At 42.4% G+C, this 26,335-nt stretch overlaps 8 protein-coding genes and 1 non-coding gene across 9 annotated transcripts; 3 read left to right on the forward strand and 6 right to left on the reverse strand.

The window, feature by feature from the left end:
• Positions 1-4,102: 4,102 nt before the first annotated feature.
• On the forward strand, positions 4,103-5,899 carry BYT42DRAFT_614122 (major facilitator superfamily domain-containing protein; the record flags this gene model as incomplete). Its single annotated transcript, XM_051571813.1, has 5 exons — positions 4,103-4,300; positions 4,374-4,496; positions 4,588-4,910; positions 4,997-5,294; positions 5,363-5,899. 5 exons carry the CDS (start codon positions 4,103-4,105, stop codon positions 5,897-5,899), a joined length of 1,479 nt encoding a protein of 492 aa, XP_051422757.1.
• A 713-nt stretch (positions 5,900-6,612) lies between these two features.
• On the reverse strand, positions 6,613-6,684 carry BYT42DRAFT_t85. Its single transcript has one exon. It is a non-coding gene; the product is annotated as a tRNA-Cys (tRNA).
• A 1,282-nt stretch (positions 6,685-7,966) lies between these two features.
• Positions 7,967-8,312, reverse strand: BYT42DRAFT_614123 (uncharacterized protein; the record flags this gene model as incomplete). Its single annotated transcript, XM_051571814.1, has 3 exons — positions 7,967-8,003; positions 8,070-8,163; positions 8,222-8,312. 3 exons carry the CDS (start codon positions 8,310-8,312, stop codon positions 7,967-7,969), a joined length of 222 nt encoding a protein of 73 aa, XP_051422758.1.
• A 1,664-nt stretch (positions 8,313-9,976) lies between these two features.
• On the reverse strand, positions 9,977-11,114 carry BYT42DRAFT_497217 (PLC-like phosphodiesterase; the record flags this gene model as incomplete). Its single annotated transcript, XM_051564481.1, has 2 exons — positions 9,977-10,478; positions 10,564-11,114. The coding sequence occupies 2 exons, from the start codon at positions 11,112-11,114 to the stop codon at positions 9,977-9,979; spliced, it is 1,053 nt and encodes a 350-aa protein (XP_051422759.1).
• Positions 11,115-11,613: 499 nt separating this feature from the next.
• On the reverse strand, positions 11,614-12,122 carry BYT42DRAFT_469762 (uncharacterized protein; the record flags this gene model as incomplete). The annotated part of the gene is made up of 2 exons (XM_051563547.1): positions 11,614-11,799; positions 11,886-12,122. Coding segments are annotated over 2 exons (423 nt in total), but the record flags the coding sequence as incomplete, so codon positions are not given.
• A 1,099-nt stretch (positions 12,123-13,221) lies between these two features.
• BYT42DRAFT_344574 (uncharacterized protein) lies at positions 13,222-13,927 on the reverse strand. The gene is made up of 3 exons (XM_051563136.1): positions 13,660-13,927; positions 13,501-13,603; positions 13,222-13,447 (listed from the first exon to the last, which is right to left on the reverse strand). The coding sequence occupies exons 1-3, from the start codon at positions 13,805-13,807 to the stop codon at positions 13,303-13,305; spliced, it is 396 nt and encodes a 131-aa protein (XP_051422761.1). The 5' UTR covers positions 13,808-13,927; the 3' UTR covers positions 13,222-13,302.
• Positions 13,928-19,772: 5,845 nt separating this feature from the next.
• BYT42DRAFT_496827 (phosphatase 2C-like domain-containing protein) lies at positions 19,773-20,824 on the reverse strand (the record flags this gene model as incomplete). Its single annotated transcript, XM_051564452.1, has 3 exons — positions 19,773-20,169; positions 20,241-20,511; positions 20,575-20,824. 3 exons carry the CDS (start codon positions 20,822-20,824, stop codon positions 19,773-19,775), a joined length of 918 nt encoding a protein of 305 aa, XP_051422762.1.
• An 889-nt stretch (positions 20,825-21,713) lies between these two features.
• BYT42DRAFT_532918 (major facilitator superfamily domain-containing protein) lies at positions 21,714-23,912 on the forward strand. Its single transcript, XM_051565437.1, has 5 exons — positions 21,714-21,974; positions 22,053-22,175; positions 22,253-22,578; positions 22,666-22,963; positions 23,075-23,912. The coding sequence occupies exons 1-5, from the start codon at positions 21,780-21,782 to the stop codon at positions 23,606-23,608; spliced, it is 1,476 nt and encodes a 491-aa protein (XP_051422763.1). The 5' UTR covers positions 21,714-21,779; the 3' UTR covers positions 23,609-23,912.
• A 556-nt stretch (positions 23,913-24,468) lies between these two features.
• BYT42DRAFT_546146 (major facilitator superfamily domain-containing protein) lies at positions 24,469-26,252 on the forward strand (the record flags this gene model as incomplete). The annotated part of the gene is made up of 5 exons (XM_051565864.1): positions 24,469-24,639; positions 24,702-24,821; positions 24,916-25,241; positions 25,337-25,634; positions 25,713-26,252. The coding sequence occupies 5 exons, from the start codon at positions 24,469-24,471 to the stop codon at positions 26,250-26,252; spliced, it is 1,455 nt and encodes a 484-aa protein (XP_051422764.1).
• Between the last annotated feature and the right edge of the window lie 83 nt (positions 26,253-26,335).

Genomic DNA, 26,335 nt, shown 5'->3' on the forward strand with positions numbered 1-26,335 from the left:
TTCTGCACGATCGGCCATGTGCTTTTACCTCAATGTTTATCGAAAAACGCTTAAAACTAAAAATACTAAAAAAAGAAAAGGAGACAAGAGAACCAATTCTTTCCCTTTCTATTATATAGTATGTGTATGATCCCTCGGTAGGACAGGCTTTCTCTTTTTGCTTGTATGGCGACAGTTGCCGAGACTACTTGTGTGTTCGAATGGTACAATCACAATTCTTTTCGATTCTTTTCGGTTCTTACGTTTTCGTTTTTATTCTTCAAACATAAAACCCATCACTCACACCAAGGATAAACTAATAACGCCCACTTGCTGATCCTCCGTCTGGCGGTCAATAAAAAAAATCAGGCGCCATTCGAGTTTAATCACATCACTCAGTTTCTGATTCTCGATGGCGAAAATACATCACCCCTTTTTTCAAGAAAAAAAGCGCATTTCATCGCGTGTGATGCGTTCATGATACCATCGGCATACAAGCCCCTCATGACGCTAACCCGGAGCCACAGGAAAGTCGGGTAAGCGGCTGGCTCAAATGAAAGTCCCATTTTTCCCGCCTGGAAAACATTTTATCTACCACTGGTGTCATTTACTTGCCCCAAGCGCAGAATAGATTTTCATCATAAGCGCAATTGAATGTCCTTCTCTCTGCTCATATTCTCTAATTGTTACGCTCCTAGAGTCGAGACCTTCCTTTCACCGTCATCTAGTTTCATAGTTGCAGGAAAAGAACGGAGATGGCGATTTTTTTTTTGCTCAAAACTATGATCGGCCGGGAACAAGCTTTTGTTTGGCCTGCATATGATTCCGCGCGCTTGCATAATGGTCCCATTTATAGGTACTGTTCATAGTCACATGACGTTCAAGGTTCTTTATTTTTTTTCCAAGATCCCCATTGACCCTCCAGGTCTATTATGCCAGGCTCAACATAAACCAGCTACCAACGATGCTGCGCCCTTGAGTTTGAAGGATTGAGTCCATCTGCGATTTTTTCGTTGGGTACCCGCAGCCATCTCTGTACTAATGGAAACAATGCGTTGATGATCTTTACCTCAAAGATCCTATTCACTGTCGCCTTAGAGCATGTATCTATTGATTATTCAACCGGTATTTATTTACGGTTTCATGTTGGCAGCTACAGACGTTTGTAAAGAAAATTTACTACCCGGGACCTTCATGTTCTTTTTACATCGCAGGGATCCGTCTGTCCCGTCGACTCCATTGCAGAAGAAAAACTCCTGCGGATGAAGTGCTTGGGTGTGACATTTCGCATTTGCCTTTGTTGTCCTTCTTTTTGTTTACTTCAGATGCCTACCGAGTAATAAACAGATATCTCTTCGACAACCCGCCCGTGGCGGTTTATGAACACGATACTACGCATTCACAAGGCTCGAACTTTAATTATTGTATATCAATGCAAAATACTTTCCTTTTTGTTTTCCTGGACAAACAATATTGATTCTGTTTTCCTAACTTTAAAGTCTACTTTCCTCCCTCCACTGGTCATATGTTTTTTTTTTTGGTTCCCTTACTTTACTTGTATTAAAACCTTCATATACCCCTATTGCGATTTTTTTTTCGTTTTCAATCTAAAATATCCAAATAGTACCATCAAAATTTGCATATCTACTGGAATATTACATGCATATGCAGTTTCTTTTCTCAATGCCATTTCCGAAGTAATTTGAACAAGACGACATCGCACAGTTTCATGTCCACCAATATCCACAACTAAAGGTTCCTTGGTGATCGGTACACTTAGGACCGGCATAGAACAGGCTCAGAATAAGAAGAGCGCTTTCAAGCTGTGAGTTCCAAATTTCCTTCACCTGATAAATCATAGTGACAGCTGTTCTGTGAGTTCATCCTCTATCTACAAGTGAATTAATACTGACTCGCAGTAAATAGCAAAAGATCACTCACGTTAATACCATTTAGTCAACGACGGTCAGGATAGTTAAATAAAGCGAACAACCTATCTAATAAGAAGATGTGTTCTATCTCCTCGAATTTAGACGTAAGAAAACTCGGCCTAGCTCATACAAACGGTAAGAATCGATTGACTGGATAATCATGCAGTTCGAATGCTACAATTGCTATCCTCATATATTTGGCTTTTGACTCGTGTTTTTTCGGTTCCATGGCAATCCTGTATGAAAAGGAAATGGACCTCTTCACTGAAATGGACTTTTTATTTCGGGGTAACTGTGGTTTCTGTGCCTGCAGGAACCAGCATGGCAACCTCCACATTCCCTAAAGTAGAGATACATCCCCTTTGGAAGACAGAAACTTGGGAAGTTGACAAACTTGGGTATATTTTGTGGTTTTTTTTTTTTTTTTTTTTTTTTTTTTTTTCGGAACGTGCAATCATGGCGTTGCTTTATGTTTGGTTGCCCTTACAGTTTCTGGTCTCCGTCTTCCTCTCCCCCCAAAGTAAAAGAAAAAGAAAATATGCAGTATATTCCGACTGCGTAGACTGCAATATGTAACGTATGGATCGGCATGGAAACAAACATCACTAAATAAAAAGAAGGTTCTTCTCAAATCCCTTGTTTTCCCGAGTCGCAAAAATGGAAAAATTGATTTCTTCGGTGCAAACCATCAAAAAGGTAAGGTTGAATCATATCTAAACATTGACCATGTGTCATCAGCAAGGACATATTCTTGCTTATGACAAATGGATGACAAATTACGCTGCATGCATAAGCTACGCCAAAATTTTTGCTCTTTACTTTTCTGTGGACATGCTTGCATATGAGTCAGTACCGCCTATAGTTTTGATGCAATTTTCTTTGTCTGACGTCCATTGCTCAGAACACTCTTCCATTAGAGACCTATCCTTACATGTCTTTATCTTTTGTTTTCATGCTTATACTGTATAGAGGCTTTTCATATGCGGATCTATTTCCCATTTCATCAAGTATCGTTTTTAAGTAACTGATACAGTCGTCTGCTGCGGTGATTGAGCTTATGAATCCTTCGGCCTTTCTCTTCTTCGCAAGTCTGGTTTTTTATTTCATTTTACATCGACTGTAATCAAAACGCTGCGGCATAGACGTTGTGTTTTGCTCATGTAGTAGGCATGGTAACAACGATATGCATGATTTTAGGACCAATCTCTCGAGCGTTTCGTATTGATGTCAATTTTCAAGAAACACGCAAAAATCCATGTTTCTATTTCCCCATTCGCGAACCTGATCGTATCGCTCCTCAAAGTCGGTTTTTTTTTCCAACGAAAAGTTACATTCTCTGCTCATGCTTTTTTTTTTTTCGAGTGTCAAGAAATCATTGTGACACGATATCATCTTTAACAATAAGCGACATGATTTTCTAAGAAATAAGACCTGCATTTCCAAAAAGCAAATTTTTTGATTTTTGAACAGCAAACGACATCTAACCAGGCCACTTTTAAATGTGCGCGACATGGCTTGTTGAAAGCAATCACGATAGTGCTGAACCAAAGAATGTGCTTGTGACCCCAATAAAAAAAAATTGACCCCTACGAAAAAAACAATGTGCTTGTGAAACGTTTCATTATTTCTTGTGCCATTTGGTCGCCATCAAGTGTTTCTCCATTAAATAGCGGACCTTTGCTCCTCCCTTTCATGACGAATCAGCATTTTTCACTAACCTTCACTTCGTCAAGGTATCCATCGTAGCCACGATCCACATTCCAGTCGAAACAACATCTCTCATATTTTTAGCATTCGGGAGTGTGTTCCTGCAAACCTTCCCAAAGAGGAAATGCTTATGTCTAAATATGTCATGCAACTTTATTTCCAGCAAAAATAGATGGCACGTCTGTTATCAATGGAAGTATGATGACTTCCTTCCTTCTTAAATCTGACTTGTGCATCTCTAATTCCGCTTCATTTTTCGCTTGGACCTAAGAAAAAAAGGGTCGACCGTCACACTGTTGCTCCTCATGTCTGAAACGAGTATGTCAATAGAATGATAATTAAGAACGTTTATAGAAAAAAAAATTAACTCAATCGCGATCACGAACACAAGGAAAAAATTACACAAAGCGAGATATAATTTTAATTTGCAGCTTACACTGCCTTTGGATGCTCTTCTTTCTGCGCCTGTCCTTTTTCACCTGGCCATGCTCGACAGCAAATATGAGTTGCATGATATCTCGGCCCCTCCTTCGCAACGTCGCCAGTCGCTAGGTTCCGGCGGAGAATCGGGATGTTCGCTCTTATACGGTGACTCCAAAGATCGATCGGTCGAAGAACGGGCTCTTGTCTGGAAAATCGACCTGCATATCATTCCCCTCGTTTGTATTATCGATTTCTTACAGGTATGGTGTCCAGATTCAAACATACCATTGCCATGAGTGAAGGCCGCCTCGATATTTAGATCGGCCATTCCAGTTTCTAGATAAATCCGCCATCAACTATGCCGCGCTCATGGGATTGAAAGAAGATATCGGTTTAACGCCCAATCAATATGACGTGATCGCTTCACTTTTCTATCTCGGCTACTTTTGCTACCAGGTATCCACAAGTTTCAACTGTTTTTTCCATCGACCCATTTCATGACGAAAAACGAACGAACCGCTGATGTCCCGATTTTTTTGTTCAACAGATCCCCAATAATTATTGTCTCCAATATGTGCGCATTGGTCGTTATATGGGTATTTTATTGATCGTTTGGGGGTCAATCCTGGCGGCTACAGCTGCATGTAAAACTTATTCCCAGTTGGCGGCGATGCGATTTCTGCTGGGCTTTGCCGAAGCCGGGATCTATCCTTCGTTGATCTTACTGATCAGCACAATGTACCGACGAGCTGAACAAACGTGGCGACTGGGCATCTTTTGGCTCTGCAACGGCTTTGCTCTTGCTATTGGTGGTCTTATCGGTTATGGTGCCGGTCACCTGAATGGCGGAGGTTTACACGCTTGGCAATGGTTTGTTCTCCCAAAACGAAAAAAAAAAAGAAAAAAAATTTCCATAAAAAAAAGGAAATCAATCTGTCTAACTTTATTTAAATTAGGTTCATGATCATTTTGGGCGGTGTTACTGTTCTAGTGGGTATTTTCACCTATTTCTTCCTGATTGATGATCCGCGGTCTTTACGCTGGCATCACAATGCCGAGGAACAAATCATGGTCGACGAGCGGATTCGTGATAACGCCGTGGTGCGAACTTCGCATGTAAAATATGACCAAATATGGGAAGCTTTGAAAGAATCCCGATTTTGGTGTTTTTGCCTTATCAGCTTTTTAGCCAATATGCAAAATGGCGCCCTTACCAATTACAGTGCTCAGATAACAGAGAGTTTTGGCTACCAAGTAAGTTGGCATCAACAAACCAGAAGGATGCTCATGACTCTAACGCTTGTCACCCATGAAATAACTAGGATCTGGATGCCATTTTACTGCAAATTCCTACAGGTGTGGCTGATATCATTTACATCTGTGTAGCAGCCTGGGTCACCACCAAAACAGGTCAGACCATCTACGTCGGTTGCGCCTGTCTCATAGGCACTGGGACGGGACTGTTGCTACTTGAATTTATTCCCCTTCAAAAGGCGAAATTGGCAGGATTGTACCTTTGTTGGGGTTACGCAGCGGCCTATGTGATGTTGGTAGCGACCACCACCGCCAATGTTTCCGGCTACACAAAGAAAATTTTTTACAACGGAATGTCCATGATCTTCTATACCATAGGCAATTTTGTCGGTCCTTTTTTGATGAACATGACAGAGGATGGGGCTCCCGTGAATGGGTTGCTCGGTTATGTCATTGCGGATTTTCTGGCCGTCGCTCTCTTCCTCTTCACTCGATGGCAAATGCATCAAATCAATGAAAAACGGCTTCGAGAACCGTCCGTGTCATGCAATGAAGAAGACGATATCACTGATGCCCAAGATCCAAATTTTATATACCGATTGTAAATCAAAAGCAATCCTCTCTTTTTATAGACAGATACCCGTTTTTGTTTTTCTTTTCTCATTGCATGTTGATTCTACCATCCTAATTTTTTCCTGAAAATCTGGACTTCGTTCTTCCACTTGTCCAATGTATTTCTCATTTTGTGATAATGACTTCCCAGATACCCCTAATATGTATTTTTTTTTCTTTGTCCTTGCTTTCAACCCAATTACCTAATCCATGCATCATTCAATTGCTTTTTTTTTCAATGCCCTCAGTTTGCAGCTTATTTAAACAAGCCCATATCGCCTAGCATAAACAAACAGTCAATACTTCTTTTCTGTTCAACCATGCGCTTACGCAATGCATGAGAAAGCAGACCTGGAGCAACGTTAGCATAAGTTGATGTAGGACATCCGTTTCTGTTCCCAAAGCAAAAAGTATGACTTCTTCACGCAATACGATGCCTTTGGATGAGACTTACAAGCATTTTACAGGCTTTTTTTTGTACTGTGAGATTTGCTTTAGCAATTTTTCTTGTTCGTTTCTTGACACTTAGACAAGCCATAATCTGCAACGGCGTTCAAAATATGGCAACAAAAAAAAATGAAGCCAGCATCAACCAAAAAAATCTCTGGGCAACATTTATTCTCCTTCTAGTGATCTTGCCATATAGAAAATCAACGACGAGCCTCACCAAAAAAAAAAAAAAAATCAATCGACAAAAAGACAACGAAGGGCCCACCGTGGATTGAACACGGGACCTAGGGATCTGCAATCCCTCGCTCTACCGCTGAGCTATAAGCCCTCCGACATTTTCCGAAGTTTTTTCAATTTACCAAATTCCTTCAGGAGTGGTTATTTTGCAATTTTCCTATATGATTCTGCATCAGCGTTCATATATAATGTGTATGGAGTAGAAAAAACAGGTATGCATTAGCGAAAAGTGCGAAAAATGTGTGTTTCTATAGTATCTCACATAAAAAGGATCAAATCGGGTAAAGACAGAACAAAGTCCAAGAGGCTCCGATTTTTCGGCCAGACAGTGTTCTATCTATCAGCTGCATCTGCAGACATTCGTTCAGCAATAACGCTTCTTATGTAATTCTACTGAGTAAAGACAGTCGACACAGTCATAATACCAAATTTTAAAAGGAACTAATCCATAATATGGTCGATAGCTTTTTTTATTTGAAACTAGAATCGAAAGAATTTTGATTTACGCTGCTTCCGGCTACCCTTTTATATTAATGACTAGGATTGTATATAATTAAGAGCATTAATGACCTTTAAGAAATCTTTATCATAGTACAAGAAAAAGAGCAAAGAATAACCTCGAGCAAATGTAAACAGAGTTGTTTTGATGAGCAGGTTGTTTTATGGTAAAGAAAGTCATTATCTTAATCAGACCCAGAAACCATTTGAGGTTCTCCATTTCTGGGATAAAAGCTCATTATCATATTACATTCATGCCCGCAAAAAAAAATTTTTTTTTTTTTTTGTAGGAAGCAAGCAGCCCGATGTTGCTGTACACGTTATGACAAGATACAAACAAGAAGTGATACGAGGCTAAAGCGAGAACAATAACGACGCCCCAAAACGGCGGAGAAGAACAGAGACCACAACATCCGAAACGTGGAGGAGACATATTTTTGATTGGCAGAGCCGTGAGAAGAGAAGTCGTATGAACATATGTGATGTCGAACCACGGAAGGATTGGAAGAAGCCTCCGCAGCACATGCCACTAAAATGGAGATTACCCTATGTAGCCGCTGTACGGAGTGTTGATCACCTTTCTCAGCATATGGACACTTTGATCGTGGAAGAGATACCCGTTTTCTGTGGTGGATTTTCTGCACTATATATCACCTGAGTTCGCCTGTTTCATCGAAACGGTATGGCTGTATTGATGTACTACTCTCGCGATGGGGTCCGACTACCAGGCAGCTTTATCAATTTGTCGGGAAGCCATAGGCAACGTGGTCCATTGCCGTCCTCCAAAAAGGCTCACTTTTCGGTGCACCCACCCAGAATACACCATAGGTCTTGTATGTTTCTGACAGCATGCCCTTCGATGTCATCAGCGCTTTTTAACGGGACCTTCTTCGGTATTCCTCAGCGTTTTCGCTAATACAAGTAAAAAAAAAAAGAATGAAAAGGAAGAGATGAATGCGTAGACGATGGCAAACTTACTCGTAGATCCGCGGATGTTCTATATCACCCGGAACATTGAAGTTCTCAGATGAAAACGGCTTATAGCTTTGAATGCCGCGAACGGCTTCCTTCCCTATAAACGCAAGTTAATTCACATTATAATCTTCGTGTTGCAATTAGCCTTGACTTACCCACTGTTTTTGCCGATTGTGGAAGGGTGACTCCGTGGTATTCTTCGTAACGCCTGAAGGCTTCCCACACACGAAGCATAAAGTTCGGCATATTGGAGGACAAATGCCGAATGCAGTCAAAGACAAAAGTAATTAGCTTTTTGAATTAGCTGCAAATTAAGGGATACTCAACTGGTAACTGCTTCCGTGGCTTAATGGTCCGCCAAATGTGTATAAATTTCGTACCATTGGCGGCTCCGATAGTCTACCTTATATGGTAAGTCATGAACGTAATCATGCCTCATTGTATCGTCTGGAGCTACCTTCTGTGCATGGCAGGAAAAATTCGTGGAAGGTGCCTTAGAGATGGAGCTCCCACGCCTGATTGAGCCGTAGATACGTCAGCCGATTATGCTCCATTTTGGCGTACATATCAGCTATGTACTGCTGGAATAGGCGTCCATACAAATGCAGATCGTGGCCGTTATCGCGCACCATCAAACAGTAGCTGTACCATTGCATGACCGTGATATTGCGACCGCTATGGGAGCGTGCGTGGATATTCCAACCGAGGTTACCATGTGGGAACATGAGGACATAGTGAAGCGCGTCGTAGTATTGATGCAATTCACTCGTACGTTGAAACCCATGACTTATCGACTAGATGACAATGTCGCGGCTACTGTTTGGTGTGATCGTACTGTCTACCAGGATCACTCCGACTTCGCTTGCCGTGGGTGCGAGTATCAGGAGTGTTTTCCGCAGGTATGAGCAGTCGCACGTCTAAGACTCCGGCTCATCCACGATATATTTCCCAAGGACCATGTTGCACAGCGGGCGGCGTGGCATCGCCTTTTTCCACATCAGACCTCTGTCATATTATAAGCTCGTACGAATAGACAGAAATATGTAAATCTCGGTCGACCATTTTTGAGATGCCCTTTTTCCACTTCAAACGTCTGTCATATTTACAACACGTTCTTAAGGACCAGAGACTGAACCTTGGGAGTCAGTCGTAGCATGGGGAGAGCTAGTGATCCAAGTGGTTGGGTAGGAGGACCTCCATCGGGTGATGGGGTCCCCGACTGAGCGGGAGCGGAAAGAGCCATGTCATATTCACAACACATGTATGATAGAGGAAAAAAATATAAATCGGTCACGCATTTCTAAGCCAGCTGTATTAATGTTCAACCGTCGCGTTGTAACAACCAAGCCGACGAATCAACGTACTGTATGTACTGCCCCTGCATCTTTCGGTATTCCTAGAAATTATACACTTTTAAAGCACTGAGAATTGATCAGGATATGTTTCAGTTGAGGGTGCTCTGGAGGAGTGAGACAAACTGTAGGCATTTGTATACTTCTCTTTTTCATACAGAACAGCATAGAGTTGCAGAGTCAAGCCGTGCATTACAAAGACTTCCAGCCAAACAGTGAAGCTTAAAAAGTAAATCATCCTTATTTTTCCTTACGGACCATCTCAACGAAACTCTTGACAAAACTGCCGTAGACTTGAGAGTAAAAATGCTGCTGCTCCTGCGCAAATAAAGTGACCATGATGTGGACTTGGCCTTGCCGACGTATATAAAGAGGTGATTGATGGCAATAATCGAGGAACATATGATATCAACATTCGAGGGTGATATAACATCTTTAATTAAGAATGGTAGTCGAGTTGGATATTTTTCAAGTTTTTGACAGAAAATCAGTTTCTATGGTAATTGATTATTTAGTATGCAGAATAAGTGGCGAATATGGATGAGGTTAAATTTACAATTAAAAGAGAACTAGGAGCATTGATGTCAGTAAAAACCAACTCAAGAAAAGTGTATGCGGGATGGACAAGGTTGGCGAGGAATTATCAATGATCATATGTGTAGGCCATTTCAGATTTTGGGCATGAACGGGTCCCGCTTCAGCCGATACATTCGCAGGCGCAATGTAGGGAATGCCATTGAGTCTGGCTAAATATTCCATGGCTTTTCCCATGTCGTAGAAATCTACTTCGATGAAATTGGGCGGTCTGCCAAAGGTTCGAATGCATTGCTCGGTGTGATCGATAAGCGACTGACTGTTGGTCTGCAAAGCGATGTCTCTTTGGGGTATATCGATTCGATACTCGCCGATATTAATTACACCGTAAAGGAAGTGGTTGACAAGGTACATCATCCCTGTCCCATTTTGTAACCCCACAGGACGATCAATGACACATCGGAAATCGTTTGCATTCGTGGTCTGATAGGGTGTCTCGAATATATGCAAGAAATGTTCCATCAACCTATGTAAAAAAAGAATGGGCCAAACCAGCATCACATCAATCATCCAGAACCGTCAATAAAGGTAAAGAAAGACTGTGGTTTTACCATGGCACGGCTTTGGTATCGGCCCATGAATCGACAAAGTTGACGACGCGTTTCCCAGAGTCAATCATTTCCTGAAGCGTCGGCCACGATGTAGGATTGGAAAGGTTATGAGTGTATATGTATGGCATGATGTTGCTGTGATTGTAGACTTTCTCAAACTGATCGGCATGGAGATCGTACAAGTTGTTCCACATGATCGTCACCACTTCGTTCGGGTTGTCCTTTAGCCAATCGGCTATTTCATCGAGAACACTGACAGCTGGACCAGCGTCAAGCACCATGCACATACTATGGCACACGTGCATCTGAGAAGGGTCAATATGGTTCGGGACCGCCGAGAGCTTTATTCCCCGAACCCCATCGTTCAGCTGTTGAATCAAGGGCAGGTTCTGGGTAGCAGCGACTTTCTGGCCCACAGCATACGAGTCGTGAGTGACAAGCTGGGTGATATTGCTATATGGACGAGCACAGAACGATTGGTGCCCATTACACGCATAACCCGACGGAGCAAAAGCGAACACGGTAAACCATATCGCCAGAAAAACCCACATGAAAAAAGAAAAAGGCCAGGGACTACCGTAACTATGATGCGGTTTCGAAAAACGTAGAAGCAAAAGGCAAAGGGATGAGCAAACTCCCCGAAGTTCGAAAGAAAATGAAACGATCGTCAGTCTTGATTTAAAAGAAGTAATACTCGGAAAAGGGAAAAAAAGAACAATTTCCGATTTCAAAAGCATCGTATTTGCTTGCTTCTTTTGGTCGTTTTTTTTTTCTTCTTATTGTTGGTTTAAGTCGTTCGTTTAGATCAAATCGTTATTTTTTCATTTACAGGTATTGAGTTGCAATAACTCGAAATCAATGATAAGAGTCAAGTTTTTGCCACATGATCGTTCATAAACGAATGCAAGCGTTTACACGAATTTAACGTCTAGCGAAAATATTGCCAATGCCAGAGCTGACGGCTTTGCCCACCAACCCAGCTGCTCCGCCGCCAAGAGAACTGAACGCAGATTGAGCTGCCAGACCGGTGGCCCACTTTCGTTTAGCATCCTTATCGCATTGAGTGTATCCATAGACGTTGGCGACATTTAAGATGATGGCAATCACGACAATCACCAGCCACGAGCCTTTGAGGGTGAAAATACAAGTGAGAGCCAGCAGAATCCACAGCACCGGTGTGGCATAAAGCACCCACCAAAATAATCGAGCGTCAGCGCTGTTGCCTTGACGATCTGGCTAACAACCAAGGATGTTTTTAGAGAAAAAGGTTCCATATTAGCAATGCATCCAAAGCCGTCTGTGTTTGCCCGCCTTCCACTTACGTGAGCGCTCTCAAAGACCCATTTATTCGAACCGTCTTCCTGAATCTCATTCCACCAACGAAGGCCCACTAACAATCTGCCAGAGACGTTTTTCACGGTCCAAAAGTCGAATGCAAGCAATAGAATGGTGACCACAAAAACGAGCGTAAAGTTATCTGTGAAGAAGGAGCCAAGCAAGTACATCAGAATGGCTCCAAGACGAAAAGCAAGAAAGAAAAACGCAGCAATCGGATGACTACAATGAGACACGATGAATTAGCTATTACTCTTACAGCATTAACAAGCAAGAGAACCATAAAATACCTTGACTGTTCGAAATAGTCTTTAATGGCATTCTGCCTTGTATCTGAGTTCACCTGGCCAGAAGGCTGCCGACCCGGTGTGCCTGCTTCTAGATCATCGACGGATAGGGTGGTGTCTGCACTCAGCAGATTCTGTCTGCTTTCATTAGACTAGAAAATGAAACTTTTTAGCACGCGTGATAATGCCATTAACAGCATACTTTATACCATGCTCTTTCGCTTTCACGATGTATCGGCCACTGGAGGGAAAGACGTGGCTATTTGCAATTCACCTCTGGCCCGTTGGCTCCTGTAGTTTGCATATTTACAACTCCGACGTAATATATCCCAATGTCGCTTTCTGAACCAATCATGCAAAAAAATAAAATGATCATAGAAAAGCAGCAGATCAACACAAGAGTAAATACTTTTCTGGCATTGCCTGCATCGCTTTCCAAAAATGTAACGTTATATAGAAAAATGTAGCATTCAATGATCCAGGCGAACTATCTAATGACAAGGGTTCCGCTAAAAAACTTGATCCTGTCCGCAAAAAAGGATCCACTCCACAAAATAAACATGCTCTCGTGGGTATCTCTTAACCAAATTTAGACCACATTTTTGGGTACTCCAAACAGACCACCTGTAAATTAGACATTCGATTTGTCCATAAAGAGATAACACTTGAAGCAAAGTTCTCGATCAAATAAGCCTAAGTTTTCGGTGTCCGTATGTCTGTCATCGTTTGAAGCAGTAACATATTTCATGAAAACATCTCTTTCAGTAGTAATGACAATGATTGCGTAAGCTGTTTTATTATAAATGGCACGGGGGTTCATCCTTTTTTCGCTATGGGATTTACAAGGGAATTGTTTTTTGATCACCATGTACAGGTTATCAGGCATATACAATCCGGCTGGGAAATAAAACTCAAAAGAACAGAGTAAAATTTCTGTCGGATTTGTTGATGACATATAAAGCAAGGAAAAAGAATAATAAAGACGTACTTGTTTAGTTTTGAGGATCGTTTTGCTTCTTTTTTGCTTGGTTAAAAGAAATCCCACGTTCACCAGATATTGTTTTGATCATAAGTCCACCGTGAGTAGGATGGGATAATGATAGTTGGAGTGGTGAATTCATATTGGAGTTCGTGATCGCTGTACATATTTTTCGCGGCATTTGAATTTCTGGAGAGCCTTTGTTTCAAGCAATTCCTGGCGAGAAAAGATCTCGAACCACCATCCATGATCAATGGCAATTTCATGAACGTTCTCATATGTTCTATCGTAACCAATCAGTATAATGTATCGCAAGCTTTTTATCTTATTATTTACTTCAGGAACTTCCTGATATCTCGAGGACAAGTGGACAGTCCGGCATAGTCGATGATGACTAGGCGTATCCCTTTCGGCGTACAATGCAGCTTTGCTGTGAGATCTATGACATTCTGTCAGTAAACTAAAGCGGCTAATTAGGCGTGTACTAAAACCCACCGGTGATGTCTCCTCGGCAACCCTTCAGGGACTCTAAAATTTCCTTTGCCCTTGGGAAATCCCGTTCCAGTATCGGTTGGTGGACCAGACAGCAGGGACTGACAAACACTTCTTCACATTTGCCCCGGAAGTACAATTTATCGATCATGAGTTGAAGCAGACGGGTTCTTGAGACGCATGTCTCGTTAGTCGGCGACTTCCTAGCATATCCGATGGTTATCAGATCAGAACTTTGGATATGCGACCAATACGCTTGAACTGAGTCACAGGTGTCCGCCAAGTATTCTACAAAATTATGTGAGCTTTAATTCATCGTTTTCTTCGAACGAGTTACCTCGATATTCATTTTTGACGACCCAAAGATCGCGGCCAGAGACTTTGACGCCATTTATGGTGCGTCTGCTGGCTTTCCCCAAATTCCGGCGTACGTGATCCAGTATTGTAGTTGGTTGGTCGAGCAATGACGCCTCAGGTTTGGAAAAATCGACTCCATTAATTCATATTGTGACTTCGTCGTCACGAACTCTTCAACATAGCAATCTTCGTTGTGGGGATCTTCTTGGGTTGCGATGGTGCACAATATGTGCAATAATCGCTCCTTGCAAAACGGCACAATTACACCACCGTGATCTCTTTTATATCCAGAATGTTTTTGGCGGCTTGCTTCTTCACCGCTCTCTCCACCGTGTTGACCAGCATCGCCGTCATCGCCATTTTTTCCATCAGCCAGGTTATCTTCAGCTTCGTTATCTTGACTACCGTCTTCACCGCCCAAGTCACTGTTAGGCAAGGTTGTATTGGGAATATATGCGGTGGAAAGTTTGGGCGATTCTGGATACGAAATGAAGGTGTAGGGATTTCTGTCGATCACATCGACACCTATGGCCATAGGGCGAAATTGGTCATGCCTGCGCTGATATGCTGCAACAAGACCGCTTTTTTGCAAATGCTGTTTCGCCTTTTCGCGTTCTTCGGCGTTGTTGGGCCGATACCCTAGAACCAAACAAGAAGCTTGGCCTAGAGTTAGCATGACGTTTGCAGGATTTGTTACTGGGAAACAAAATCCGATTTGAAACTGAAGTTTGCCCAACAAACAATTGCCCAAATTTTAGGCGCAGATGGGACTGTTTTTGTGTCCCGCTTGCGCTCAACCTGACCTAAATTGAGAAATCTTGACAAGTCCATTGTGCTTACCAGCAATCGATTTATCATTTGCATGCTTCCCAATCTGTTGGGTGCTATAGTGTTATCTGCAGACTACAGGATGGTCAGCGCAACTTCACAGCTACCTGTGAGAACCGAATATGTTAATGTCGTGTTAAAGTCTAAGACAAATGTGTTATTGCCTTAAAAAGGCTTTGTTATATTGTGTGTCGTATTGTTTAGATACATTTTTGCTAGCGATATCTTTTTATATTTTTTTTATATGTCTTATTATACGTCAATTCCATCAAATTGTTGCAAGGCGCAACGGACACAATCTAATCACGTTAATCGTGCTCGCCCTAAATATAATTTTTATGCTACCGTCCCAAATGGCTAGAGAGCCCAAGTTCAATTTTTCCTATATCCTTGGCACGGTAACATAGTACACGCGGTCTGGGTACCCTGAAGATTTCATCATTCAAGCGAACATCGATATGTTCAGCATCCGTGACATACATCCTTGATCCGTGAGTAGACGTTCCATATAAAACTCCAGTTCCATTCACCTTTACTCTTTCCATGATCCTTAGTAGGCATAGCACTTTTTCCATCCTAATTCATTAAAAAATACGACACTATGCTTATACGGACCCACCTGTACTTACCTTCATGAACATGTACAAGAATAGCAGCGCTTCCCCGAAGTATCTTCGCCAAACGTTTTTGACTGGGGTGTGACGATTGGCATATTGGCATCAACCGGTATCATAGCTGTAACGAATGATGTAAGCTTTTTCGTACGTTTTGTCGAGTAGGCTAGACTGTTGTAGATGTTATTGCCGTAATATAACTTGGAAGCCACAGACAAAGCATTGGATCAATGTTGACAGCGGCGTGTTCAGTCTCGCATGACCAATATCTTTGTAAATAATACCCAATGTTCCAATCTGTGTTGTAAGTGCTTATTGGTAGTGCTTCCAGGAGTGGTGGAGCCCATAGTTCTGGATCTTTGGATTGCTGCCACATGGTAATTTCTTGAAGACGTGGGACGCAGATGTTCATTGATCGTCAAAACCAGTAATGGTTCGCCGAAAGAATCGACTCGCAGTAATCTTATAAAGCGCATTGGATGCAGTTGTCCCAGGAGCGACACGGGATTTAACGTGAGTTTTGAGCTCTCCTATCATCCGTTTTTAACAGTTGCACTTAGGGACATCAGGCTAATGTTACTATACCTATTGCCTGTTCCATGGATCGTGCACTAAATACCTTGGCAGAGCCAGCTTTTTTACGATTTGTGGCAGATGTCGTAGTAGTGCTGATCGACCGTATACAAATTGTTGGGAATTTCGTTCAGCATGAACAAGTGTCATTCTTGAGTATTCCGAAGTACACGCATATACACACGTAGCATGAATGACGCGATAGATTAAATCATGACGATACCTTTCTAGACACATTCATATATCATCTACAATTATATGGATTTGCTCATCCTGTTTTCTGTATTCTATATTTATATTTTTAATATTATTTTTGATCATATAATCTATAATGACAAATCTTTTTATTTTCAAAACAAATTCATTAACATGATCTGTATTCATCTTGATTTTATTACATATTGAAATTCAGCTTCTTTATCCGATCTGTAAAAAAAATGTCGACGATTTAAATGTTCAAATTTTAAACTCAACAGTCACTCTTTGTTGACCTTTGCCCCGTCGATCTTTTAGTCTTATAAAAGATCCTGTCCATAAAAAACATCTTGCCCATGGTTGGGAATGGCGATGAACGGGATCTTTTTTCATGATGGCAGGATCTTTTTCAGCGTGGACAGATCTTTTGGTCTTATAAAAGATCCTGTCCATAAAAAACATCTTGCCCATGGTTGGGAATGGCGATGGACGGGATCTTTTTTCACAATGGCAGGATCTTTTTCAGAGTGGACAGATCTTTTGGTCTTATAAAAGATCCTGTCCATAAAAAACATCTTGCCCATGGTTGGGAATGGCGATGGACGGGATCTTTTTTCACAATGGCAGGATCTTTTTCAGCCTGGACAGATCTTCTCGTCTTAAAAAAGATCCTGTCCATAAAAAACATCTTGCCCATGGTTGCGAATGGCGATGAACGGGATCTTTTTTCATGATGGCAGGATCTTTTTCAGCGTGGACAGATCTTTTGGTCTTAAAAAAGATCCTGTCCATAAAAAACATCTTGCCCATGGTTGCGAATGGTGATGAACGGGATCTTTTTTCATGATGGCAGGATCTTTTTCAGCGTGGACAGATCTTCTCGTCTTAAAAAAGATCCTGTCCATAAAAAACATCTTGCCCATGGTTGCGAATGGTGATGGACGGGATCTTTTTTTTTTCACGGATGGCAGGATCTTTTGGTCTTGTTAAAGATCCTGCCAGGAAAAAACACCTTGCCCATGGTTGCGAATGGTGATGGACGGGGATCTTTTTTCACGATGGCAGGATCTTTTTAGTGTGGACAGATCTTTATTCAGACCAAAAGATCCTGCCACGTAAAAAACACCTTGCCAAGGCTGCGAATGGTGATGGACGGGATCTTTTTTTTCACGGATGGCAGGATCTTTTGGTCTTGTTAAAGATCCTGCCACGTAAAAAACACCTTGCCCATGGTTGCGAATGGCGATGAACGGGATCTTTTTTCACGATGGCAGGATCTTTTTCAGTGTGGACAGATCTTTATTCAGACCAAAAGATCCTGCCACGTAAAAAACACCTTGCCATGGCTGCGAATGGTGATGAACGGGATCTTTTTTTTCACGGATGGCAGGATCTTTTGGTCTTGTTAAAGATCCTGCCACGTAAAAAACACCTTGCCCATGGTTGCGAATGGCGATGAACGGGATCTTTTTTCACGGATGGCAGGATCTTTTTCAGCGTGGACAGATCTTTATTCAGACCAAAAGATCCTGCCACGTAAAAAACACCTTGCCATGGCTGCGAATGGTGATGGACGGGATCTTTTTTTTCACGGATGGCAGGATCTTTTGGTCTTGTTAAAGATCCTGCCACGTAAAAAACACCTTGCCCATGGTTGCGAATGGTGATGGACGGGGATCTTTTTTCACGATGGCAGGATCTTTTTCAGCGTGGACAGATCTTTATTCAGACCAAAAGATCCTGCCACGTAAAAAACACCTTGCCCATGGCTGCGAATGGTGATGAACGGGGACCTTTTTTCACGGATGGCAGGATCTTTTGGTCTTGTTAAAGATCCTGCCACGTAAAAAACAACTTGCCCATGGTTGCGAATGGCGATGAACGGGATCTTTTTTCACGGATGGCAGGATCTTTTTCAGCGTGGACAGATCTTTTGGTCTTATAAAAGATCCTGTCCATAAAAAACATCTTGCCCATGGTTGGGAATGGCGATGGACGGGATCTTTTTTCATGATGGCAGGATCTTTTTCAGCGTGGACAGATCTTCTCGTCTTAAAAAAGATCCTGTCCATAAAAAACATCTTGCCCATGGTTGCGAATGGCGATGAACGGGATCTTTTTTTTTTCACGGATGGCAGGATCTTTTGGTCTTGTTAAAGATCCTGCCACGTAAAAAACACCTTGCCCATGGCTGCGAATGGTGATGAACGGGGACCTTTTTTCACGGATGGCAGGATCTTTTTCAGTGTGGACAGATCTTTATTCAGACCAAAAGATCCTGCCACGTAAAAAACACCTTGCCATGGCTGCGAATGGTGATGGACGGGATCTTTTTTCATGATGGCAGGATCTTTTTCAGCGTGGACAGATCTTTTGGTCTTATAAAAGATCCTGTCCATAAAAAACATCTTGCCCATGGTTGGGAATGGCGATGAACGGGATCTTTTTTCATGATGGCAGGATCTTTTTCAGCGTGGACAGATCTTCTCGTCTTAAAAAAGATCCTGTCCATAAAAAACATCTTGCCCATGGTTGCGAATGGTGATGGACGGGATCTTTTTTTTTTCACGGATGGCAGGATCTTTTGGTCTTGTTAAAGATCCTGCCACGTAAAAAACACCTTGTCCATGGTTGCGAATGGTGATGGACGGGGATCTTTTTTCACGGATGGCAGGATCTTTTTCAGCGTGGACAGATCTTTATTCAGACCAAAAGATCCTGCCACGTAAAAAACACCTTGCCATGGCTGCGAATGGTGATGGACGGGATCTTTTTTTTTCACGGATGGCAGGATCTTTTGGTCTTGTTAAAGATCCTGCCACGTAAAAAACACCTTGTCCATGGTTGCGAATGGTGATGGACGGGGATCTTTTTTCACGGATGGCAGGATCTTTTTCAGCGTGGACAGATCTTTATTCAGACCAAAAGATCCTGCCACGTAAAAAACACCTTGCCATGGCTGCGAATGGTGATGGACGGGATCTTTTTTTTCCCGGATGGCAGGATCTTTTGGTCTTGTTAAAGATCTGTCCACGCTGAAAAAGATCCTGCCACGTAAAAAACATCTTGCTCATGGTTGCGAATGGCGATGGACGGGATCTTTTTTCACGGATGGCAGGATCTTTTGGTCTTGTTAAAGAACCTGCCACGTAAAAAGCACCTTGCCCATGGTTGCGAATGGCGATGGACGGGATTTTTTGCATCTTAAAAATGTCCTGGTGAGCGGGAAAAATGCCCCGTTTAATGTTGAACTAATCGTGGAGTCGGATTTATCCTTTGATTGTGCCAATATGTATGCCCGTTAGCATTTGTTCCGGCAACAATATAACTGAGTTTCTCGAATACAAGATGTATAAATCGACGTAAAACGGTGAACTACAATCTCTTGCGTTAATGTAGTATATCCCCTAAAACTAACCAGTGTTGTTGTTAAAAATGGCAAGTAAACTTTTTTACGCTACGTACAAAATGGGATGGTTTATATTGGTGATCATGTACAAGGTTATAGAAGGCAATAAAATTATATACACGGAACTGTCACCAGTTCGCTCATTTGTCGACTCCTCGGACAAATGTCACAATACAGGTGATATCGTCAATTTTACCACCGTAATAGTTACTTCCATGCATTTGTGCATCTTTAGCCCAAGGGCTTAATCGTTTCGGATCTAAACTTAACCGTCGAGCGGTATCACTGAGCGTCTTGGCGAGTAATCGTACCCCTGTGGCAACCCCATCTTCGTCTTTATCTACAAAGGAGGCCACGCTTGCATTCACCAAAGCCAAGGTTTCATGAGGATAGACATTGTCAAAATAGCCATCCGTCGCCAACACGATAATATCGTTTTCCTTGACATGAAACGATTTCTGATTCCCTTGTTTGGGCAAATCCGTCACGAATCCATCATAGTCTGGATATTGCTCTGGTACAACTGTCAGCTGATATCTGTTTTTGACGTGATGTCAGTGAACCTTTTTAAATAATTTATCGCCTAGCGCGGTTATCTCGAGACTTACGGGCAATTGAAGTAATGCTGCTGACTAGGACTTTTATAAATGATTTTGCTGTCCCGTATCAAGTAAAAGGCACTGTCTCCCAGATTACAGGTCGTCATTTTTCCCGTTCGTTTGCAAAGACTCAGAATACACGCCGTGCTACTGCCCGCTTTGACCTTGCCGCTGTATCGTAATTGGTGAAACGCCGTATCCAGGATCTGGCACGCATCAATGGAAGGTTGCTTTTTCGCGACCATCGCGGCATTGTTCATCAATGTCCATGAAAAAAGCGCTAACCCATAGAGTTGTATCATCAGTTGCTATTTCTCTCGATATCAGTTGTCTGTCCACTTACCAGGATCCACGCCCACGTCGGCCCAGCCACCCACACCATCGGCGACACCAAGTGCCAATCCGTATGAAGTACAGGTATTAAAAAAGGCATCCTCTCCTGCATCGACTTTTCCCACTTTGCGATGTTTCCAGTACGGTATCCGACTTTCTGCTTGGCGTTGTTGTTTAGAAAGGCGGTTTTTAGGATGCCAAGCTGCATAAGCAACGAACTGAAAAGCTTCCGGCAATCGCTCAGCATTGTTATGATGCATGTCTATGCTATCGTGTGTTTCTACGTTGGCTGTCAACGAAGGTAGCGGTTGTTGTACAGAGTGTCGTAATCGGTATTGATTGCCTGTGGTGAATGGCGGATGGTTGTTCGCAGGAATGGTCGAGGTTGATGAGGCTGATGGCTGTTGCAATGTGTGATGGCATCGTACAATGGCGGGCGGTGACAAACTGGTTCGACATGACGCTTGACGTATAAAAGGAGTCAAGACAGTGATAATCAACTGTCGTCGATATCGATGCTGGCACAACATATTTGAGATTACAGCCTCCATAAAAACGAAGTTCGAGAGAAAAAAAAGAAAACCAAAGTAAATTTCCCTTTCAGAATTCCTTTGACCAATGACGACATAAAAACAAGGAAAAAGGGTAAAAAGGAAGTAATTGTTTGTACGAAGTACTGTTTTCCTTCTCTTTTCGCTTGAATGGATCAATTTGGTGTTTTTGTGGGGTTTGCAGGTTGCAGAAACCGGCCATGTAAGGAAAAAAGTCCCACGTCCACCTGATATTGCATCGACTGTAAGACCAACCCCACTGTGGCCAGAAAAATTTTTGGATAATGAGGGAAAGGAAATCGTACGGAACACCTGATAATCGGAGTATTAATTAAGTGACCATAATCGAAAAGCTTTTCGCTAACAACTGTCACTTTGGGTTCGTATCAGGAATTAGCTCTTCATTTCTGCGGCCATTCTTGTGGAGAAAAAAATGCACGTTGCCGATTAAGCCGCGTCTGTATTGCATCAAAAGAATCCGGGTATCAGTTTGTGTCCGTTGTCTGTTGAACGAACCTGTTATGGTAATTGCATGCTTTCCTTGTGTTGCGATGCACAATGCAATTTTTTTTTTCGTTTATTATATTTTTCTTGCACAACTACCTTTAAAGAGACGCTTGTCAACTTTATCTCTTTACTTTTTTATCTCTTTTTGATACCCATCATGGTCGTGCAAAGTGACGAAAAGATACAGTACGACATCGACAGCAAAGAAGAGATCGACAGTTCCCACAATGAACAGGATCACGAGAAGGGGTCCCGTACCACTTTGGCGCCATCTCGGGCAGAAAAGGCCCTCGTGCGCAAGCTCGATTATCTTTACGTGATGCCATTTGTGGCCATCCTCAATTTTCTGCAGGTAAGCATAAAAAAACATCTTTATTACAAAGGAATTGAAAAATCAAGAGTACATGTCTCACACTCATCTTGTGTTCAGTTTTTCGATAAATCAGCGCTCAACTATGCTAGTGTGCTCGGTATTATGGATGATGCCCATCTTGACACTCGCCAATACAGTTGGCTCGGCTCCATTTTTTATCTTGGTTATTTACTCTATCAGGTACGATTTAACAGAAAAGTGACATGACGAAATTTAATGAAAATTCATTTCATCCATTATTTCCAATCCGTATTTAGGTGCCCAATACTATCCTTATCCAAAAATTGCCTTTGGGAAAGTACATTGGTGGTCTTATCATTATCTGGGGTGCGGTGCTTGCCGTCACGTCTCAAGGCAAAAATTTCTCTCAATTGGCAGCTTTGCGCTTTTTGTTGGGCCTTTTCGAAGCAGGCATATATCCATGCTGTATCATGTTGATTAGTACTATGTACCGGCGTGTGGAACAGCCTGCGCGACTTGGATGTGTCTATATTTGCAATGGCTTGGCCATGGCCGTCGGTGGTCTCGTCAGCTATGGTATCGGTTACATGCACAACGTTCGAGGCATGAGCGCCTGGCAATGGTATGGAAACCCCAGAAAATATTTCCTGGTTTTGATGTACACTCCATGGCAACACGTTTCATTTAATATGTTTTTTTTTCTTTGTAGGATCATGATCATTCTCGGATGTGCTACTGTATTTTTTGGGCTATTCTGCTTCTTTCTTTTGGTGGATAATCCCAGATCACGTTTTCTTCGGCTGACGGAAGCCGAAAAGCAACTGGTGGAAGATCGGGTGCGTGATAATGCCGTGGTGCGTAACAAGGAAATCAAATATAGCCATATTATCGAAGCATTGAAGGAGCCGCGCTTTTACTGCTTTGCTATTGTTTCAATGCTAATGAATTTCCAAAATGGCGCGTTGAACACATTCACCACTATCATCACGCAAGGATTCGGATTCTCGGTTAGTTTTGTTTCATTCCATCTTCCGCCATAACTCAGCCCACGAATCGATTATCATTTTTTTTTTTCGCCATGACTGACCGCGTCCTTTTTCCTCTCCTCCATCTCACAGGATCTGAATGCTATTCTTCTCAGCGTGCCTTCAGGTGTCACAGATTGTATTTATATTGCTTTCGCCGTTTGGTACAATCGCCGCTATGGTCACACCATCTACTTGACATGTATCCTTTTGATCATCTCCATCATTGGTCTCATTCTTCTCCTGGTGATTCCGTTGCCTCAAGCCAAACTCGCCGGGCTCTACATGTGCTGGTCCTTTGCTGCCGCCTATACCCTTCTTCTTGTGAGCCTCGCTAACAACGTGTCCGGTTATACCAAAAAGATCTTTTACAGCAGTGCCATTATCGTCATGTATACCGTCGGCAACTTTGCTGGCCCTCAAATGCTGCAACCTCCGGACCTCGTGAACGGCATGGTGGGCTACATTGTGTCCAATGCCGTATCGATTATCCTCTTGCTCATTGCTCGTCATCAAATGGCCCGCGTGAACAAACAACGATTATCCTCTGCAACCGAACGTCCGGCAAACGCCGTCATGGAAGACTTGACGGACCAGGAGGACCCGAATTTCATTTATAGATTATAACCATTTTCCATGACATGCATCTCCCCTATATAAAGCACGTGTATGTTACACATATTCAGGGTTTCTCTGTTTCTCTCGACACATCGGTTTTTGTATCTGGCTCGTCACAGGAAGCCCTGAAACCGAATGACCTTTGATGGATCATTTTGAATCACTTCTTTCATCGCTTTACATCCCACTAGTTAGTTACCCCAAGTAATTATCACATTTAGATCCAATGCCACTGCTTTGAAACATGATAAATGGAAGCAGCGTTATTTAAAAGTCATTATATCGAGTGCCTAATTTAAGGTTTTGGTGCGACCTTTTTGTTCTGCACGAAATTTTTTTTCCTACCGAAATTCTAATCCCGAACTTCGGAGCATCTTATTGTAATTTTGATGGGAAACAAAGCATGCATGGCAGAGTAAAAAAATCCTTGTAGAACCTTTCATTGCAGTACAACGATCACGTCTTACAAACGGGCCGAGTTGAAGTTACATCAAAAGCGATTATGTGATGACTAGCAATGGTGGTATTCCACCAGGGCCCAGAAGGTGGGTTGTCGTCAAAAAGAATTCATTTGATTTCCCTGTGCTGTTTTTTCGTTCGTTGTCATTTTGAAACTCCATGATTAACCTTGGTCGGAATAGGGTTAGATCAACGAAAGAATTCACACCTTTGGTCTTCTCCTTTTTCCCTTTTTCCAACTTTTTTTTTTCTTTTTTTTTCTTTGTTTTTAGTGGTACTCCATATTTTTTTTTCTGCCGTTTTCTTTTCCTGTTTCCATTGCTTCTGTCACTGGTTCGCTTTTCCGCTGTTTATCGGGAACCAAGGTGATGTCCACGTATCGAAGATCGTCGTCCGATATACCTCTAGATATGTTTGAAAAACGATCGAATCAGTCACTGTATGGCCGTGATGAATACGATCACTACGATGTCTACGGTTACAACGACCAGGACCAACCAATGTCCACCGAAGAAAAAGCCCTCGTGAGAAAAATCGATTTTTACATCATGCCTATCGTTTGCATCATCAATTGCTTACAGGTAGCTATCATACCTTATCCGTATCAATTCTAGCATGCTCAAACTGACATCATGACCCAAAGTTTATCGATAAATCAACGCTTAATTACGTATCGGCACCGTTGACCCAAGATCTGGAACTCGTTGGAAACCAATTCAGTTTGTTAGGATCCATCTTTTATCTGGGATATCTGTTATTTCAGGTAGAGTTTCCGCCCTCCTCAAGATCCGCTCCCCACAGAATGGGGGCTTATGCGAAAAGAGTTATTTTAATCTTATAAATGTTGATCATATTAGGTTCCCAATAATTATATGCTGCAACGAGTCAACATTGGCCGATACATCGGCGTCCTGGTGGCAATATGGGGCGCTGTACTGGCTTGCTCAGCAGCGGGCAAAACATTTAGCCAGATGGCAGCGCTTCGTTTCCTTTTGGGATTCTTTGAGGCTGGCATCTACCCTTCGCTCACTCTCCTTATCAGTACCTTTTACCGTCGTTCCGAACAAATCGCTAGATTGGGCGCTTTCTGGCTGTGCAATGGTATCGCTCTCGTGGTCGGTGGTCTCATCAGTTACGGTATCCTTGCCATGCCAAACACACTGGGCCTTCACCATTGGCAATGGTAATTATCAAAAAGAAAAAAGAAACTCATGACTTGACGAGTTATTCACAATGAATCTTTGTTTTTCTCTGGATTTTTTTTTTTTTTTCAATTAGGATCATGATTATTCTCGGTTCGATCACGGCATTTATGGGCCTTTTCTGCTTCTTTTTCCTTATCGATAATCCGAAATCGCGCGCCTTGGGTCTCAACGCCGAACAAGAAATTCTCGTCGAAGAACGTACGCGAGACAATGCTGTCGTACGCACGACCATGATCAAACGCGACCAGATCATCGAAGCTATGAAAGAAATCCGGTTCTGGTGCTTTTGCGTCGCTTGTCTTTTAATCAATCTGCAAAACGGCGCCATCACCATTTATAATACTCAAATTACCGCAGGCTTCGGTTTTTCGGTAAAAATTTCATAACTGCCCCTTGATGGTTGTCAATGAATTTGTTTCAACTAACATGCATTGTTACGGTTGATCTAGGGCTTAGAGGCTGTGTTGCTCAGTATTGGCGCGGGAGGAGCCGTCGTTATCTCCATCTGTATTGCTGTTTACATTGTTCAAAAGACCAAGCAAACCTTGTACACCGCAGTGGGGCTTTTGGTCATTGATATTATCGGCTTGATTCTGCTGGAAGTGATCCCACCGCTTCGCGTCAAATTGGTCGGTTTTTACTTGTCTTGGACTTATTGCGCGGCCTACGTTCTGCTGGTGTCTTCCATCACCAATAACGTCTCTGGTTATACCAAAAAAATCTTTTACAACGGTATTCTCATGGTGTTTTACACACTCGGCAACTTTTGTGGACCGCTCATGATGAACAGTTCCCCCGCGCCATCATATTTGGGGGCCATGGTTGGTTACATCGTGGCCAACTTTGTCGCCGCTATTTTGCTTTTGATTGCACGCTGGAGAATGGCCATTGTGAATCAGCGCCGATTGACCACCTCGTCGGCCATAATGACCAACGTCGAAGACGATCTTAGCGATGTACAAGATCCCAACTTCATTTATCGTCTTTAAATACACTGTATACACTGTATACACGAAATGATGGTCCTTTTTTTTTTTCTCTCTCCGTTTTACATATACTCTTTGTTGTTGCA

Source organism: Radiomyces spectabilis, assembly GCF_025331425.1.
Source record: "Radiomyces spectabilis strain NRRL 2753 chromosome Unknown BYT42scaffold_7, whole genome shotgun sequence".
NCBI lineage: Eukaryota > Fungi > Mucoromycota > Mucoromycetes > Mucorales > Radiomycetaceae > Radiomyces > Radiomyces spectabilis.

What these genes read in the sequence shown, in the direction of transcription:
- BYT42DRAFT_344574 (XM_051563136.1), bottom strand. Translation starts at nt 13,807, where the DNA reads ATGATCGATAAATTGTACTTCCGGGGCAAATGTGAAGAAGTGTTTGTC. An exon ending in TTGCCGAGGAGACATCACCG is followed by an intron (nt 13,604 to 13,659) that starts GTGGGTTTTAGT and finishes AGAATGTCATAG; the next exon opens with ATCTCACAGCAAAGCTGCAT. An exon ending in GATATCAGGAAGTTCCTGAA is followed by an intron (nt 13,448 to 13,500) that starts GTAAATAATAAG and finishes TGGTTACGATAG; the next exon opens with AACATATGAGAACGTTCATG.
- BYT42DRAFT_532918 (XM_051565437.1), top strand. Translation starts at nt 21,780, where the DNA reads ATGGTCGTGCAAAGTGACGAAAAGATACAGTACGACATCGACAGCAAA. An exon ending in TTGGTTATTTACTCTATCAG is followed by an intron (nt 22,176 to 22,252) that starts GTACGATTTAAC and finishes ATCCGTATTTAG; the next exon opens with GTGCCCAATACTATCCTTAT. An exon ending in CGCAAGGATTCGGATTCTCG is followed by an intron (nt 22,964 to 23,074) that starts GTTAGTTTTGTT and finishes TCCATCTCACAG; the next exon opens with GATCTGAATGCTATTCTTCT.